The following is an 18412-nucleotide window of genomic DNA, read 5'->3' on the forward strand; positions in this document are numbered from 1 at the left end:
TCTTTGGCTATTCAAAAACAGCAGATATAAATCTTTGAAATGTATATATTTTAAAGCGAACATTTGTAACTCAAATCTTTGCTTCTGGGGGCGTCCCTGGAACAACATTTGCTTTAAAAGATATATATTCAAAGATTTGCCCAAATGTTCACGATTTTTCAAAAATAGCAGATCTATAAGCTCGAGCTTGTACTGTACATCTGCTATTTTTCAATAGCAAAAGAAATCTGAAAATGACACGTGCGTTCCCGGTCTTATTTTTTGTATACATACTGTAGACTAGCACCCTGCCCTTCTCTCTTTGAGTCTTAAAACCATTCCCTAACTGCAGCCTTCTCTCTCATTCAAAAGGAAAAAGACTTGAGTCCCTATGGAGCCACCATATCTAACAGAACACTGTAGATCTAAAGGCCCTGACAGGGCACCCTGAGCCCTCTTAATGTGTGGGTTCTTCTGGTAGCATTTAAACTTGACCGTGATGGACCTATATCGTCGTGTGGTTCCGGTTCTCTTGTTCCGCCACAGCACCAAAGACCAAAAAGGACTCAAACTAGAGATAGAAGAAAGAGTTGTTCATTTTTGTGCCTGATTGTACATGATCTTATAATATCATTATTATTATTATTATTATTATTACTGGCTATTCTTAATTGTGCTGCTTTAGCTTGGGACTGTATAGGCCTCTTACCTTCCCAGCCCATGTCTCTATATGTGAGATCCCATGGGCTCTGTTTTAAAAGCCATAATATTCTCTCCAATGGTTATACTGTTGATAGCCAGTTTACTGAAGGTACACAGAAGATACGTAGAAGCGCCTTTTTTCTTCCGGGCCCCGTTTCCCCAAAGGCATCCTTGCAATAAAGGCTGTGATACACAGCAAACAGTCCAATGGAGAAGGAGCGATACTTAATCATGGAAGGGACGTCAAATGGGACGATGGTGATTATTGAAGGAATGTAAGGTGACGAGGAACTAAATCATTTCCCGATCTTCTCTATTCCATTCAAAACATTTCCTGTGCATCATATCCTCTAAAATGGTTTTAATCCCAGGATGCTTTAGCAAAAAACGGACCCTTTTTGTTCATGGATCCTCCACACAGACGCAAGAATGTCTCTATCCTCCATGTGAGAGATAGAAATGATATAGATTATATCAGCTTCTACACGAGATGAACGGGAAAAAAGAGCTTTTGCACATGTTGCTGTCACATAATATCCAAATCACTCTTTGTTGGGTTTTTGTTGATGTTTTTTTGTTTTTGTTGGTGTTCATGTTTCTCACATCATTGCTTGTTATATCACCCGAGTCATGTTGTTGTGATTAAGTTCTAGCCATGTATGTCGACCACTCGTGGATGAAGTTGTGTGTGCATGAGTTGTTTTCTCTGTTTTAACAGCCATGTTTTATTGTGAGGGCAAGATGTAGTTTCAATGACTGACGGGTGAGGCCCGCGTGCCTTTTTCCTCTCGTGTATGACCTCAGAATCTTTGTAGTTTCATAACGCTGCACACGGCTGGGAGTTTTAACGGTTTCTGCTCTGATGCCTTGCTTGCTTTCTCTCTCTCCTTTCGCCCTCATTAAGTCCAGGACGCTATGATGACCTTGTTTGCTTTTCCCCCCCCCCTACGATCAATATGACAAACAATTATTATATTTAAAAGAAAATGCTTTATTATTGTTTCTAAGGTCTTTGTAGCATTTGACTTGGTTTCATGACAAGCTCATCTCTCGTAGCTAATCTGCTTTAGCTGTAATACTGTAAATGCAGCATCAGGCTTCGACTATAAAGGGCATTTCTCTGAACCGCTTTTAACCCTTGGCGTCCCTATTTATTTCGCGGGGGAAAAGTAGACAATAGCTCACAAGCTCACAACACTTAAGTGTTCAGATGGGACGAGTTGTGAGATTGTAGTGACTATTTTAGAAATTGAATTTCTTCTCAAAATTAAAATAGGGCTTGGGTGGTTAAGGTGTTTATTCTGTTAGGGAAAGAATGGGAGAAGGGACGCATCTCGGGAGAACATCCATAGATTGACTTGACACGTACAGCTGAGAGGAGTGTAATGTAGAATCCCCTCCTCCTGAGAGACAACCGTTTTAAACCACACTATGACTAAAAACATACCTCAACACACACACACACACACACACACACACGCACACAAAAACATGGGAGGCTTCTGTTGCTACGGTGTTTGAATACAATGTTCCAATGTTGGTCTGCAGCTCACAGTGGGAGAGCTTGTTACGTTTGTAAATGCTATTTCTTTTCTTTACCAGTCCCAGTTGTTGGGGGAATAATTGTTCATTTTATATCCAGTATCACAAAGGTCATTTACACAATTGTTCACAGAGGGGTTCGTTTTCAATTATTTATCTATATCATTTGGTTGTTAGGCCTTGTTGTGTCTGGGGGAGGGTGTAGACCAGTGGTTCTCGAAAATGGGGTCCAGGGACCCTCAGGGTTCCTTGAGGTTTAACCTCAAGGACCCTTACATGTCTGTAACTACTGGGTTCCATTTGGTTCCATTTGTACACTCACAGAGTTATGGGTGGGCCTTGAAATTAATGTTTGAGTGAGAGCCACTGGTGTAAACAACCTCCCACGCCACACTCCCTGCCATTCAGTCACCCAATGAGGATGAACATGCTATTTTTCACCAAGGTGTTGGAATACCCAGAGATGCAAATTGAGTTTCTGAAATCACTTTCTCATAAGCATCTGATGCTACATTTACTGACACACACAGGAAGAGAAGAACACACCTCCAAGCTTTGACACATGTACTTGAGTGGCTGTACTTCTTAAGTGGCTTAATCTAAACGATAGGAAGTCAGATTCCATTGCATCCGAAACCACATACTGTACTAACCGCAGTGGTTCTCAACCTTTTTCAGGCCGCGACCCCCAAAAAGAATCATATCTGAACTGGGGACCCCCCAATATAATCATATTTAAACTGGGGACCCCCCCAACATAATCATATTTGAACTGGTGACTCCCCACCCTGACAAGCTCTTGGAATTGTTGGAGTTGAGGCATTACATTTAGTCTGACATAGTTCCACAGATAAATATTAGATAAATAGCTCACAAAGTGAGGTGTTGTGAGCTTGTAGATCTGCTATTTTCACAATGTCTGCCTCTTTCTGGTATTTTTTCATTTATTTTCTTTAAATTCTTTTGTTTTTTAGGTACTTTTTTTCATTTTTTTTTTCACTGTCATCTGGGACCTCCCCAAAATCATGTGGTGACCCCCCTGGGGGTTCCGACCCACAGGTTGAGAATCGCTGTACACTGTATGCACACCGTATGCTATTTTCAGCCTGCTGTTTAGCGTCTACTAAGCTGTTAAAGTGTCCACTGAAGAAAACTACAAAATAACCAGAATGTAGTATGCATCTCACTGTGCACTGTGTAGTAGCTTCTAAGCTTTCGGACAAAAGTAATTTTGCATACTAAATAGTGCATGTGATTTCGGACGCAGCCCGTTGTCTTTCTCCCTTGTTTAGATTGCCATGGATTTAATCCAATTCGGGCCAGTAACAGTTGGTACATAAAATCAGGACCTGGTTTCTCAGCCAAAGAAAATATTGGTGCTAAAAGAACAAAATCAATCAACTACTTCATCAAGCACTGTTCATAACGAGCTCATTAAGACTTTTTTTAATTGGAAACATCGTTCAGCATATCAAGAACCATACTGTGAGGGACACTTTTCTTTTCACCCAGGTCTTTTGTTTTCTGTGTGTAAAATGAATGTGGTTACTTACCGAGGTTAAAGTTAACCAAACTACTATCCAGTTACGTCCCATACTCTAAAGCATTTGAAGTGCTTAGTTAACCATATCAATGTTACAGCTTAAAAGAAATTCAGGTCTGAGAAAAGTAGTGTAATTTTAATTGTTACTTTTATTGGAATTCTATTGGAGTAATATCAGCAGAAATAGGCTTTTGGAAAGCCCAGTTGTGATTCGACTTGAATAAAAATGCTGCGAGTGTGTAGACAAATCTAACCAGAGAAAAGGTCATTAACAAAGTCATTGAGGCATTTTTGTTTTTGTTTCTGTTACGTCATGGTGACTTGGTTGTCATTTCTTAAGACACGAGGTACTAAGGCCCATTTGAAAATGTTTGTTTTATTTTTACTGTTTCCAACTGGCAATAATTCTCCAGCTGCACTAGAAACTGTTAATTAACGTTTTCCCTTATGTTGATTGATGTGTGTTGGCTGTCTGTCCTCCCGCCTTCCTCTTGTCCGTACATCTGTCTCATGGCTGGCGATGTTTATGAAAATACAGTTCTATTTACGGAATAAAGATATTTTTAAGAAAAAGGAGTACTACAAGTGTGAGTTTATTTATTTGACTTGGGTCCTTGTCGTGGTACAGTAGGTTCAAGATGAAAACAAACATTTCTAGATATCAACAATATACAATATCAATTGTATATTGTGTAGATTAGAACAATATCTACAATATCTACACAACAGGGATAAGATAGCAGGAGACAGAAGTAGAAAATCCAGAGACCCACCAAGTTACTGCAGAAATTCACCCTTTCAGAAAGGCAATGATAAAAAATAGGAAAAGACAACGAAAACATAATAGTTTTAGAATCAACACAGTTTAGCCACAAAAAAAGACAAAAGGCAATCTTCTGGCATCATGTGAAAGGCAACTGTACACCCATGGTGTTCCCATAGAAATCTATAGGTGGAAACCTTGTATCTCCAGATTGTTTTATGTTTCATAAATTGATGCCCGACTTGGTTGTATAATGGTGTTGAGCAAAAGTAGTGAAAATAGCCTACAAGCATGCGACGTTGTGAGCTTGTAGATTAGCTATTTACATTATGAAAAGTATTAACAAGAAATTGTGACTAAATGACTACATTGAAACACAGGTTCTTTTTTCCTGAAAAGTAACACTTTTGGACATACAAGGTTTCCACCAGACAGTGACTATGGTACTGGGTTAGTTCTATTACTTTACAAATCCTCATCATCAGAAGTCACAGAGTCCAACGCAGTAACATTGCAGGTTCCTTATATTAGTGCAGAAAGTACTACAGCAGGTTTGCATGCTGGGATCAGAACCCTCCTCTCGCCTTGAGACCCAGGTTCATTAAAACGTACTAGTGCTCTCGCTGTGCGATGATGACGCATGTTTAGGTTCCAATCCCACAGCTTATAAAACCTTTGATCTAGGGATATGCACCAACACCCCCATAGAGCCTGGCTCACTTTACCTCCAATCGCTACAGTAACTACCTCTGACACACAAACACACACACAGGGAGATCTTCACGTGTACGTACTGGATGTACAGTACATGTTATATCTGTGTCTACTGGCCGCCTTCCTCCTCCTCTTCTTCTGCCTCCAGTTCCACCAGGGGAGCGTGGCGATTGGCCTGGGAGCCCTCGGCGAAGAACACCTTCTTGATCACACCCGCTTTTGGAGCCCGGATCGTGTGCTGCAAGAGAGAGAAAGTTCAAGTATGTTGGCAATTCAGTGTAGGGTGTAGGCGGTGTGTATGAGAGAGAATGTAACATCGTAACTCTGATGCTAATCTGTCTAGCTCACTGTTTTTATTTTATTTTAACCAATTCAATCCGGGAACGCATCTGTGTAATTTTAAGATTTCTTTGGCTATTCAAAAATAGCAGATATACAAGCTCATAGCGCGGCACGCTATGAGCTTGCAGATATGCTGTTTTTTGGAAAAATCGTGAAAATGTGTGCAAATCTGTAATGTATTCTAAAAAAAAAAATCATGACGCACGGGGCGTCAGGCCACGTGACGTCTTTGACATCATGTGGCACTAAATGAGTTAAGACCACCCTCTGGTGTAATATTGCTTTTAAGAGTGTGTGTGTGTGTGTGTGTGCTCACCTCCATCTTCATGGCATTCATAACCATGAGAGGGTCTCCTACAGACACCGTGTCTCCAACCTTCACCAGCACCTGAACGCACAAAGAAAAGGGCCAAAGGTTATAGGAATGTAATACGATATAAAAATAAATGTTCCAAATGTTCACTTATTATGACATGCTCAGAATAGGGATGCTGTGGTTCATGTAATTAATGAGATGCACTCTTGATTCTTTGAGGCTTTGTGCCACTTTAGCCCGTGTCTCGTGGTTATAGACGTTTGGCTAAATAATCAAGTCCTTAAATATATAACTTGCAGAGTCCTTTATATGTTGTAATTAACCCATTAAAACCGAGAAAGAATTTTAGATTTTTGCATTGGATATTCAGAAATAGCTGATATACAAGCTCACGGCGCGTCACTTTGTGCCACGCTGAGAGCTTGTACATCTGCTATTTTTGAAAAATCTAACAACTGATTTAGAAGGCATTAGTAGAATCGGCCTCAGGTCTTAACCCATTAAGACCGCATCTTTGTCATTTTAGAATTCTTTAGCTATGCAAAAATAGCAGATATACAAGCTCATAGCGCGGCACCGAGTGCCGCGCTATGAGCTTGTAGATCTGCTATTTATTTTTTTTTATCGTGACAAAATATTTTTTACATTATTTTCAAAAAACTGTTAGGATTTAGAAAACATTTTTAGAATCGGCCTCAGGTCTTAATGGGTTAACTGAATACAATAATTGCTGCCAGTAGTATCTCAATACTTGCCTTCTCTATGGTTCCAGTCATAGGGGCCACCGCTCCACCCTGGGCCCCGCCACTCACACCAGCCAGGTACTTTGGTACGGGTATGGAGACCTCAGCACTGCCCTCCTAGTCACCAAACAGAAGGAACAATGGCATTTAAAACATGAAAAGTGCAACTCTAGAGCAGTGTTTCCCAAACAATGGGTTCTGGACCCATTTTTTGGGTCACGTTGCCATTTTTATGGGTCGCAAGTAAATATCTCATTTCTTTTTTCCATTTTTTTTAAATAGGGCTCAAGTATATTTTTAAGTTTGGGTCCGGATTAAGGATATCAAACTATAAATGTTTTGCCATCTTTACAACCTATTTATGTAGTTCTTAACACATTGGGTGCCAAAATCGTGATTTACTGCGTTATCAATCTTTTTGTTTTTTTCGTTTCTTTCCACAAGGGGGGGGGCTAGCGCAGCTGTGGAATCACCCACAGTGTTTCCAAACGGTTCATTTTCGAACGGCGATCACTCCGCAATGGCGACTCGCGTGAGAGATGTTATTGTTCCAGGCGTTAGCCAGGACCATCCATCGTCGTGCACGCATCCATTGTTTATTTGCGGGTGCTCGACGTGGAGTCTAGAGCTCTAAACAGCGCAGCGTTACAAACGGTGAGATCTCTGGCACTCAACGTAATCCGTTTTAATAAAACTCTGGCACCGAATGTGTTAAAATATGCTTTAAACCCTAACAGACAGGTAGATAGTGTTGTACTGTAAGGAGAGCGTTACCATGGAGAACAGATGCACGGTGTTGTCCAGGATGACCAGTTTCGGGCGGCTCTTCACCCCGTCCACAGAGCAGTGCAGGAATGAAGCTCCGCCCTCTGTCTCCACCTCACCCGTCACATGGTACGCCTCTCCACCGATCTGATAGGACACATAAATAAAATGTATTATTATTTATAACACACTTTACATTTTTAGAAATCCCAAAGTGCTACAGGATTTAATCAGTCATCCCATAGCTTGGGGGGGGGGGATATAACCATGGTGACGATAGCTCCCATAGCCCGAATTCTGAATCTCCAGTGTTTACATAAAAACGCTAATAAACAGCTTACATTTTGGGAAAGTGAAAAACGGGCGTCAATATTTTGTGCATATGCTAAACGGTCAATGCCACTCACCTGCATCGTGTAGCTTCCATCTCTGTTGTACGTCACCACCACATCCACCTCTACACACCACCCCGAGAGGGAAGACATACAGTACGCACACACACACACACACACACACACACACACAATTTCACAGATTAGTTTGACATTCACATTCGGGGTACAATAGTTAATCGAACTAATCGAATTTAATTGATTTTTTTTTTTAAGGATCGATAATTTTATAAAATCGTCGATTTATAACCGATCCCTATTTTGAGCCTGTCATCATTATAGACTACAACGTTTCAGAAGATATCCCCTAAAATGATAGTGTCACTATTTTCTCACGACACCGTTGTAAATATAAAATAACACTGAAGTGGTTAATCGATTCATTGATAATTTAAAAACAAAATCTCTATTATTCGTTTAATCGAAAAAGAGATGGATAGAATATCACGAAAATAATGGATAGGTGTATAGCCCTAATTCACTAACCCATCACTAAGCTGAGAGAGAGAGAGAGATGAGGGCAGTGAGGATATCGTCTGTCGGGTAGAAACCTCATATGTCCAAAACTGTTACTTTTCAGGATTCAAATTCAAAAATGGCAAAAGTAGCAGATCTACAAGCTCGAAACGCGCCGCGAAGCGTCGCGTTTCGAGCTTGTAGATCTGCTACTTTTGATGCTTTTGTGTGACGCTGAAGTATGATCAAGTAGGGCGTTCATTTACGAAAAAAACACAAAAAGTTAGAATATGGAGATAAGAGGTTTCTCTTCTAGAAGCTAACAGCAGGGCTGCTGCTGCTGCAGTCCAACAGAAGACGTCACGGTGCCACAGCAGCAGTTAGGGAGGGAAGGGTTATTTTTAGCCTGGCTGTGATGAACACAGTTTGAATATTGATGATGAATACGTGTTCATTAGAACAGTGGTTCTCAAAGTTTTTCGTGTCAAGGACCCCCCAAAAATGATATGTATTTGGCTGCGGACCAGCCCCATCTCAAACATATTTTGTGCCAGGGATTAAAAAAAAATAGCCAAAGTATAAAATAATACTTAAAGCGGTTAAGATGATTGTGACGCTATATTAACACATTTTGCTGGGGACCCCCCATGAGCTTGTAGATCTGCTATTTTAGAACATTTATGCAAATCTTTGAATATATATATATATGTTTTGTTACTCAAAATGTTGCTTCTGGGGGTCCCTGGAACAACATATTTTGGTAGATGGGGGGTCCAAATACATATAATTTTGGGGGTCCTTGACATCTTAAAACTCACCAGGGAGAAGCACTAACTGCTGAGCTACAAACGATTATTCAATCCAACCCAACAAATAATTCAATTGTTGTCCTGGATAATTCCATCACATTAGCAGAGATCGCCACCCTCTCATTTGATCTCATTAGCTCTTTCTGAAGTGCAAAGCTTTCCGAAACGTGAACGTCTTCCTTTACGTTGACACTGAGTGATTCAATTCATCAACAGCCCTGTTCCTCCTCATCCATCTCTCCCTCTCAGTCCCTGTCCTCCCTGCATCCCCGCACTACCCCCTACCTCCAGCTAGATGGCAGTACAGGCCCTACAGAAGGTCTACCAGTGCAGTGGTTTTCAATCTTTTTCATATCAAGGTCTATTATTTATTCGGCATTTGAGACACGGATTCACCGTTTGATGAGATTTAGACTCTAAGATCCAAGACTATTTTGTTGTCGTTGGATAAGATTTTGTCCACAATTCCATGCTGTATTGATGTTGGTACCATAGGAGAGGTGACAGGCAAACTTAGATCAAAATAACAATTCTTTAATTAAGTAATGCAGATGTTTAACAATAATTGAACTCTTGGTCGGGACCCATGTTCGGGTCGTGGATCTACTTTTATTGTCGCAATTGATTATCCCCTTTTTTTCTGTTTCCTATATTCAAAAACAATACATATTATTTCAAAAGATTAAAAAAAGTTTTAGCAAAAAAAGAATCACAACTTTTAATCAATTGACAACAATTCCAAAGAAGTATTTTCATAAATGAGATTAAAAAAGGTTAAAGGGATAGTTCACCCAAAAAAGATAGATCTGCTATTTTCACTAGTTTGGGTCCCGTGCAAACATCAACTTTTTCTTTTGGGTCTAGAGCTAAAACCTTTGGGAACCGCTGTAAATACTTACTCTTGTCGCCCAGCTGGAGCGTCATATTCCTGTTGAACAGTACGTTGATTCTCCGACCACTGCTAGAGGCAAATGGGGAGAAAGGGTCTGGAATACACACACACACACACACACACACACACACACACACACACACACACACACACACACACACACACACACACCACATTAATGAACACACATGGGTTAAGTACTTGCAAGGAGAATGCCATCACCCTTTCCCATCCCAAAACCAGCCATGTTTAACTGTCCTCCATCACCGCTCACCGTTGGAGTTCTGCGCAAACTCCTGCGTGTGCTTCATCTCCTGAAGCACCAGGCCCAGGGCCGCCTGGCAGAGCGTGGCCCCAGAGGGAGCTGTGGACTCGGGGAAGAGCTCGTCGTAGTGCTGGGGGATGAAGCTGGTGGTCACGTTGCCGGCTTCAAACTCCGGGTGGCCCGACAGACTCAGCAGGAAGTCAATGTTGGTGTTCAGGCCCACGATCTGAGGGCCCCCCCCCCCCGGGAGAGATGTGTAAGAAAAGAAAAAGACAAAAACAGGAAAAGACAGGGTAACGAGAGAAGGGTGGAGATTATGAACATTCAGTTTCTAATCCTTTGTAAATCCTTAAGTTATCAAGTTTCACAAGACTTGAAAACATGATCGTGCAAAGTGATATTTTTCAGCCCACAATGTGTGCCTTACATTATACTGTCTCAGGCAGTATCGTAGCTTCTTCAGGGCCGCTGACCTGTCCTCTCCCCAGACCACCAGCTTGGCAATCATAGGATCATAGTGGGCCGACACCTCGTCCCCTGAAACATGAGAGAAACATGAGTGCACACACAACGGAAAATACTTGGGTGCAATGTAATGTAATGTAAGTGTGAGTGCAACCCGAAAAAAAAAACACAAAAGCCGTGCATAGCTGCCGCGATTCCCCTCCATTGACTTTGTTATGTTTAGGACCTTGACAGAGGCGCGCAGTCTCAAGCGAACTTGAGCCATGAGAGGCACCACAGAGCGAGCTAAAGCGAGCGAGTTGCTGTGCCGAACGTTGCGCCGTCCGCTTGAGCCTACTCAGCGCCGTCCGAGTTATGTACCGAATCGTAAATCATGTTGTGGGGACAGCTCTGCTTCCGAGTTCGCGGCTCCTACAGTATGTTATTTCACCGTGGGGTTCGCGGCTCCTATGCACGGCTTTTGGGGTTTTCTATTCGTCTGTGTGTGTGTGTGTGTGTGTGTGTGTGTGTGTGTGTGTGTGTGTGTGTGTGTCCGTCCTTACCGTCCCTGACTCCGGTCTCTATGCGTGTGTGTTGGTCTGGCTGTGGGGTGGAGAGATGCAGCAGAGGCCCCGCCCCTGGCAGGAAGTCGTTGTTGGGGTCCTCGGCGTAGATGCGAGCCTCAAAGGAATGTCCCCTTAAGATGATGTCATCCTGGAGGAGAGGTAGTCGCTCCCCTGCTGCCACCTAGAGGAGAGGAGACCGTTTTACTCACACTGTTGTTTTAGAACAGTAGGTTCAGATTGTACTTACTGTAAGTCAGCGACACTTCTTAAAAGGATCCCTGGCTATTAAGCCTTATATGCCTTAAGACCGTGAACGCATCTTTGGCTATTAAAAAATAGCAGATATACAAGCTCATAGCGCGGCACCGAGTGCCGCGCTATGAGCTTGTAGATCTGCTATTTTTTTTTTAATTGTGAAATGTGTGCATTTCACTTCATGTGTGCAACTTTGAATATATATTTTCTAAAGCGAACATTTGTAAAATATGTTGTTCCAGGGACCCCCAGAAGCAAAGATTTGAGTTACAAATGTTCGCTTTAGAAAATATATATTCAAAGATCTGCACACATTTTCACGATTTTTCAAAAAATAGCAGATCTACAAGCTCATAGTGCAGCACTCGGTGGCGCGCTATGAGCTTGTGGATCTGCTATTTTTGAATAGCCAAAGAAATCTAAAAATGACACAGATTCTTTCCCGGTCTAAATGGGTTAAGTAGCACAGTCTCTGTAGTGTTTTTTCAAGGCGTCCTTGTGGTCAGGGTGTCTCACCCTGAGCTGCCACTCCACCAGGTCAGTTCCGGTGATCATCTCAGAGACAGGATGCTCCACCTGCAGCCTGGTGTTCATCTCCATGAAGTAGAAGTTATGCTGGGCGTCCATGATGAACTCCACCGTACCTGCATGCACACACACACACACACAACACGTTATGCTGGAACAACGCTCTGTGTGTGTGTGTGTGTGTGTGTGTGTGTGTGTGTGTGTGTGTGTGTGTGTGTGTGTGTGTGTGTGTGTGTGTGTGTGTGTGTGTGTGTGTCTCACCTGCCCCTACATAGTTGACAGCCTTGGCCGCTTTAACTGCTGCTTCTCCAAGCTTCCTCCGAACCTCAGGGCTAATGCCAGGCTAAAGCAGCATGTGCACGCACACACGCACACACACGCACACGCACACACACACACACACACACACACACACACACACACACACACGCGCACGCACACACGCACACACGCACACACACACACACACACACACAGATTCTTAATGTTTACAATAGACCATCATACACTAGGTTTCTATGTCTCCATAGAAAATAGTTACAAAATGAATGTTTAAATTGTATTTTTTTTTAAAAATGTGTGTATATCATCTCTGTCGAGTGGAAACCTCATGTGACCAAAACGGTTACTTTTCAGGGTTCAAATTAAAAAAGTAGCAGAGTTTTGATGCTTTTGTGTGACGCTGTAGAATGATCAAGTAGGGCATTAATTCACGAAAAAACACAAAATGTTAGAATATGGAGATATGAGGTTTCTGCCCCGACAACAACACTATAAAAACAAGCAGGTGTGCATGTCTCTCTCTCTCTCTCTCGCTCACCCCCGGTGCCTCCTCTATGATCTTCTGATGTCTTCTCTGAACACTGCAGTCTCTCTCAAACAGATAGACCACATTACCATGCTGGTCCCCGAACACCTGCACCTCCACGTGTCTGCAGAGGAGAGGAGAGGAGAGGAGAGGAGAGGAGAGGAGAGGAGAGGAGGCTTTTTTTTTAACCCATTAACCCATTAAGACCTGAGGCCGCGTCTAAAAAAATTTAAATCCTAAAAAAAAAATGGGAAAAAAATATTTAAAAAAATAATTTTCATGATTTTTCAAAAATAGCAGATCTACAAGCTCGTAGCGCGGCACTCGGTGCCGCGCTATGAGCTTGTATATCTGCTATTTTTGAATAGCCAAAGACATCTAAAGTGACACAGATGCGTTCCAGGTATCAATGGGTTAAGACCTGCGGCCGATTCTACAAATCTCTTCTAAATCCTAACAGTTTTCTGAGAAAACGTATGTTGCTATAATATCCGTGGTTTTGAATAGCCAAAGTATAAAATGACACTGATGATGCTTTCCCAGATTGAATGGGTGAAGAGCACAATTAACGGAAAAAAAAACACCACCTACTGGAGGGAAACAGCAACTGCAGCTAGTATATTATGTTATGTTTACCTGGGGTCCTCTACAAACTTCTCCACCAGCATGACGTCGTCGTTGAAGGACTTCCTGGCTTCTCGTCTGGCCGACTCCAGCTGTTCCAGGAAGTCTGCGTCTGTCCGGGCGATACGCATGCCCTACGCACACACAGAGACACGCTGCATGGTTCATGAATACAGACAAGGACACATACCCACAAACACACACACCAGATCATCACTGCTGTTATATATATATATATATATATATATATATATATATATATATATATATATATATATATATATATATATATATATATATATATATATATATATATATATAAATATTAAAAAAGGAGAGATGTACAAGCACCAGGGTTCCCACACATTTTTAACAATGAATTTTCAATTAACTTTCTAGCTGTATTTTAACCCGTTTCCAGGCCTATAGAAATCATATGGTGAGTTCTATCAATGCACCAAGACAGACTTGAGCAATGGTGTCATGTGACAAACAGAACAGATCCACAAGCTATCAACATATCACGGTGCAACATACAGATGTATGTTGTAGATCTATTATTTTTGTCATGTGACGTACATTAGGCCACACATATTTTACATGTTTGACATGACATGTTTTCTTTTCTTTTTTTTTACAGAATTAATAGCAAAAAAAAAAAAATTATATCCAAACATTTTCCAAAACATTTCATTAATTCCAAACCTTTTCCAGGCCTGGAAAACAGTTATTTGAATTTCTAAATATTTCCAGGAATTTCATGACCATGGGAACCCTGAAGCACATAACAGTGTGACTAACTGGAAGGACAACTCATAAAAATAACTATTGAAATGTTTTTCTTTTCTTTGTCCTCTCACCTTTCCGCCTCCTCCGCGGACCGCCTTGATCATCACAGGGTAGCCGATCTGGACAGCCTCTGCTTGGAGACGCTCGTTCGATTGGTCCTCGCCGTGGTAACCTCCGATGATTGGCACTCCGGCAGCTGACATGATGTGTTTGGACGTGCTGAGGAACGATGGAGAAAATCAAATAAATGGAGGCTCATTCAAACGGGATCCGTTCAAGTTAAAGTCAACACTGTGCATGCTGCCAGTGTGTAAGTGTAACCAGCTGGACTCAAACCGATTTTTTAATCCTCTCCCCAATCAACTGTTCTAATGCTACTGAACATGAGCAACATGGGGTAGCCATATTGCGTAATCTCTTATCGTTTGTCAATGGCATCTACATTTTACCTGAAGACAGCTCTGGTTGGTAATACAACCCATTTTCTAAATGCCAATTCTATACATACAGTAGGCATTTGTTACCTCTTGATGCCCATGTCTCGGATGGCAGAGGAGGGTGGGCCGATGAAGATGATTCCTTCCTGTTTGCATGCCTCAGCAAACTCTGTATTCTCTGAGAGAAAGCCATAGCCAGGGTGTACTGCCTATACACACAATATTGATATCATAATTATTAACTGCATTGAAAGAAGGTGACAACCTGTGATCAGGTTCTCCTTTCCCATACGTGTAAACAGAGAGTATTACTCACATGTGATCCAGACCTTTTGGCCACATCCAGCACCTTCTCCATGGACAGGTAGCTCTGCTGAGAGGCTGCTGGGCCAATGTGGTAGGCCTCATCTGCCTACAAAGCAAACAAATGAATTAATAAGAGTTTGTTTTCTAGGGCTTAGGGTGAAGCTGCGTGTCCGGAGTCCCGACAAATATCTCTAAAACACTAATTTGTCCCGGTTTTCGCCATAATTACAATAATAATAGCTGCTTTCAGTGGTTGCATAGATGTTTATAAAGTTCTTTTCATGAAAACATGCTCGGCTGACCAATCAGGAAACATGAACAAATGCATTGTGTGTCTGAATTCAACGCTGAGTCGTTGCCTGTATGCAACACCTATGGTGCGTACATGTGCGCGTGCATGGACGTCCATGAATGGGCGTGTGCGTGCACGACGAACGTACGTATTGAATTAAGGGTCCTGGTTTGAGGGGCTGAATGTAATGTTCACCCTATATAGGCTACAACAGTTCAGTTCAAGTTACATCTTATATACCGGTAGACAAGAGGACAATTCTTTGGTTTTAGCCAGAACAAAAAAAGAACAGCAAAGAAAGTTAAAACTATAAAAAGTTAACTATATGTAATAATGATAGCACACTGAGGTGCCTTTGTAAGGTGAGGTGTACACTTGGCTGCATGTAAAGAGTTGACAGATGACTCAAAAGAGAAGCCCATGGTTGACAAATATGTGCAAGAGCCATGGAACAGCCTACCATGGCCACGTGCATGGAGTGTCTGTCGGCCTCACTGTACACGGCCACAGAGCGAACACCCATCTTCTTGGCCGTCCGCATCACACGGCACGCAATCTCTCCTCGGTTGGCGATCAACACCTTTTCTATCCGTCCCACTCCTAGACAGAGGACATATTGATTGATTGAACACTTTATTGGAAATTTGCAGAAAAAAGCACCTGAAAGTACAGTTCAATACAAGGTCAGCCAATAGGAATTAAAAAAACAAAGAAAGCCATTGGCTTGTTTCCATTGGGGTCCTTTGTACTGAATTCATAGTGACATTAAATAACAGACAGATATACACTACTATGCAGAACATCATATAAACAGTTTCAACAAAAACAAAATATGTACAGTAAACAGGTCGGGGGGATATGAGGGCCAGTTTCGAATTCCAGCCACCTGTAGGTACTCTTTTAGGGCAGTTTTGAAGGAGAGTAGGATTTTACACTCCTTCACGACTTTTGGTAGGGCATTCATTCATTCATTCATATGCACATTGATTGTTATGATCATTACAATTGATATTTGTTGTGCTTTTGTTAAAGCTACTTTTTGTGATCATATTTATTTAAGTTATTGTATTGAGAACAAAACTAGACACACTATATCCCAAAACAACATCAAATAGATAGATCTTAGTGGACATACTCTCACTCTAAAGACACTCTTCTGCAATGCAATTGATAAAAGTGCATGGAGCGTAAGAGGAAAACTATACATTCATGTGCAAATTATGTCATGACTAGGATGCTGCCAGCATTTGAGAAAACGGTTACCATATCACAATTTACAATTTAGGCATTTAGTATCACCCACCTCCAGACACAAACCTCACACTTCCTTTGGTCCATATTAATTTCCTGAAAGGAGAACAGTGCAGTCAGAGAACCATAACATGATGAGAAACGAGGCATATCAGTGGTGGAAAAAAAGTAATTAGTAACTGAAGTTTTCAAATAATAAAAGTACAATATTTGCCTCTGAGATGCAGTGGAGTAGAAGTACTGAAATGTGGACAATGTTGTGAGGTATTTTTACTTTACTGGAGTATACTCCGGTACAGTACTTGAGTAAATGTACTTAAGTTACTTTCCACCACTGGGCACAAGAGGACACTGACTACACAATAAAATCCAGAGTTTATCCATTTGTAATCTCAGAGACAGAGTACAGATGGAATGGGGTCCATTTGATTCCATTAGATTTGTACTCTCTGAACTTAGACTGATGTCAAGGGCAGAGCAGAGGTTCAACAGACAGACAGACAGACAGACAGACAGACAGACATGTGTCCTATAGGACAACTTTACAAAGCTGTGCTAACCTGTCAGTTCCATCCCAATACATGGTGACAGAGTCACATGAAATCACACTGAATTAAATATTTCGTGGACAGATGAACCCGTTTACACAGCAAAAGTATTTAGTAGCATTAGCATTATGCTAGCCATGGATCACACCACGGTTGTTTGTCACGACAGTCATGGATGAACTTCAACCTGGTGTTTGCATTTTCTCCATTTACGGCCCGTACATCTACATAAACGTTCAAATTTCAAATATAAAGTACTTACCTCATGGCCACGGATGTTACAATTCTGTACGGGATCTCAGAAGTACCCGTATCTTTTGTATTGTTCAATAAAAAAGTATGTGTATCCGATCAGTGGCCATTTTCTCACAGAGTTATAATGTATCAGAATGCAGTACACCTCCCAACCGATAGGATCGCATGGTTGAAAAGCATGGAGAAAATGGCCACCAATCGGATTAAAATGCTTTTTATTCAACAATACGGGAGATACGGGTACTTCTGAGGACCCGTATAGTATTATAACATCCGTGGCCATGAGGTCAGCACTTTAACATTTGGAATCTGAACCTTTATGTAGATGTACGGCCTATAAATAGAGAAAGTGCAAACACCAGGTTCATCCATTACAGTCATCTTTCAGGGGTAGAGTCGTAGCTATAAAGCTAGCTTGGCTTATAACGTTAGACAGCTTGAGCAAGAAGCAGAGGAAGAGGATAATCTTAATTGTAAACGGTATAGTTTGTGATGTTATTATGATGTACTTACTGTGTGAATGTTTTCACCCCATGCAGGGTTGGACAGGTCAGTATCATTGCAGACATACTGACGTTATTACAGCAGCCAGGCTGTTATAACTGGCTGATAACTGAGAGCTGCTGCTAACAGAGTAAATACCAATGACAACACAACGCGACTGGATGAAATGCACCCTTCAGTCCAAAAGCATCCTGTATCAGGTTCAAGGTTCCTGTATCAAAGGATTAAATGTACATTAAGTTCATAGGTTTTCTGGACAACCTAATAAACACCAACAGGGTTCAGGTTTGTTATAATAACACATATGTAGTTAGTGTGAAATGGTCTGTCTGAGGACCCGTACTGTGAGCAGGGTTGCCAGATTGATTGATTGATTGATTGATTGATTGATTGATTGATTGATTGATGGATGTACTTTATATAGTAAGACATGAGAACAGTACATGACAGTACATAACAGTACATGGAAGTACAAATTCACAATACAAGGTCTACTAAACTGGAAAGCTCATTAAGCACTAAGCGTGTTTAAGATGAGATCCCCATGCACACAATGATCTGCTTATTATAATTTCCTCGCAA

General features: G+C 41.4%; 1 protein-coding gene across 1 annotated transcript; it reads right to left on the minus strand.

Annotated features, from left to right (window-relative positions):
- Positions 1-1841: 1841 nt before the first annotated feature.
- On the minus strand, positions 1842-18143 carry mccc1 (methylcrotonyl-CoA carboxylase subunit). The gene is made up of 19 exons (XM_084065719.1): positions 17840-18143; positions 16576-16619; positions 15733-15872; positions 14991-15086; positions 14762-14883; positions 14309-14456; positions 13461-13582; positions 12837-12948; positions 12278-12359; positions 12005-12132; positions 11231-11414; positions 10651-10760; positions 10233-10449; positions 9966-10052; positions 7817-7866; positions 7419-7556; positions 6657-6761; positions 5902-5973; positions 1842-5481 (listed from the first exon to the last, which is right to left on the minus strand). The coding sequence occupies exons 1-19, from the start codon at positions 17893-17895 to the stop codon at positions 5353-5355; spliced, it is 2142 nt and encodes a 713-aa protein (XP_083921845.1). The 5' UTR covers positions 17896-18143; the 3' UTR covers positions 1842-5352.
- Positions 18144-18412: the final 269 nt, after the last annotated feature.

Source organism: Gymnoscopelus microlampas, assembly GCF_963454915.1.
Source record: "Gymnoscopelus microlampas genome assembly, chromosome: 9".
In the NCBI taxonomy this organism is placed as follows: domain Eukaryota; kingdom Metazoa; phylum Chordata; class Actinopteri; order Myctophiformes; family Myctophidae; genus Gymnoscopelus; species Gymnoscopelus microlampas.

Excerpts from the sequence above, each read along its gene's own strand:
- mccc1 (XM_084065719.1), bottom strand. The coding sequence starts at position 17,895 with ATGTCTGCAATGATACTGACCTGTCCAACCCTGCATGGGGTGAAAACA. Across the intron at positions 12,360-12,836 it reads TCATAGAGGAGGCACCGGGG|CCTGGCATTAGCCCTGAGGT; the intron begins GTGAGCGAGAGA and ends ATGCTGCTTTAG. Across the intron at positions 7,867-9,965 it reads GCTCCAGCTGGGCGACAAGA|AGGTGGATGTGGTGGTGACG; the intron begins GTAAGTATTTAC and ends GGTGGTGTGTAG.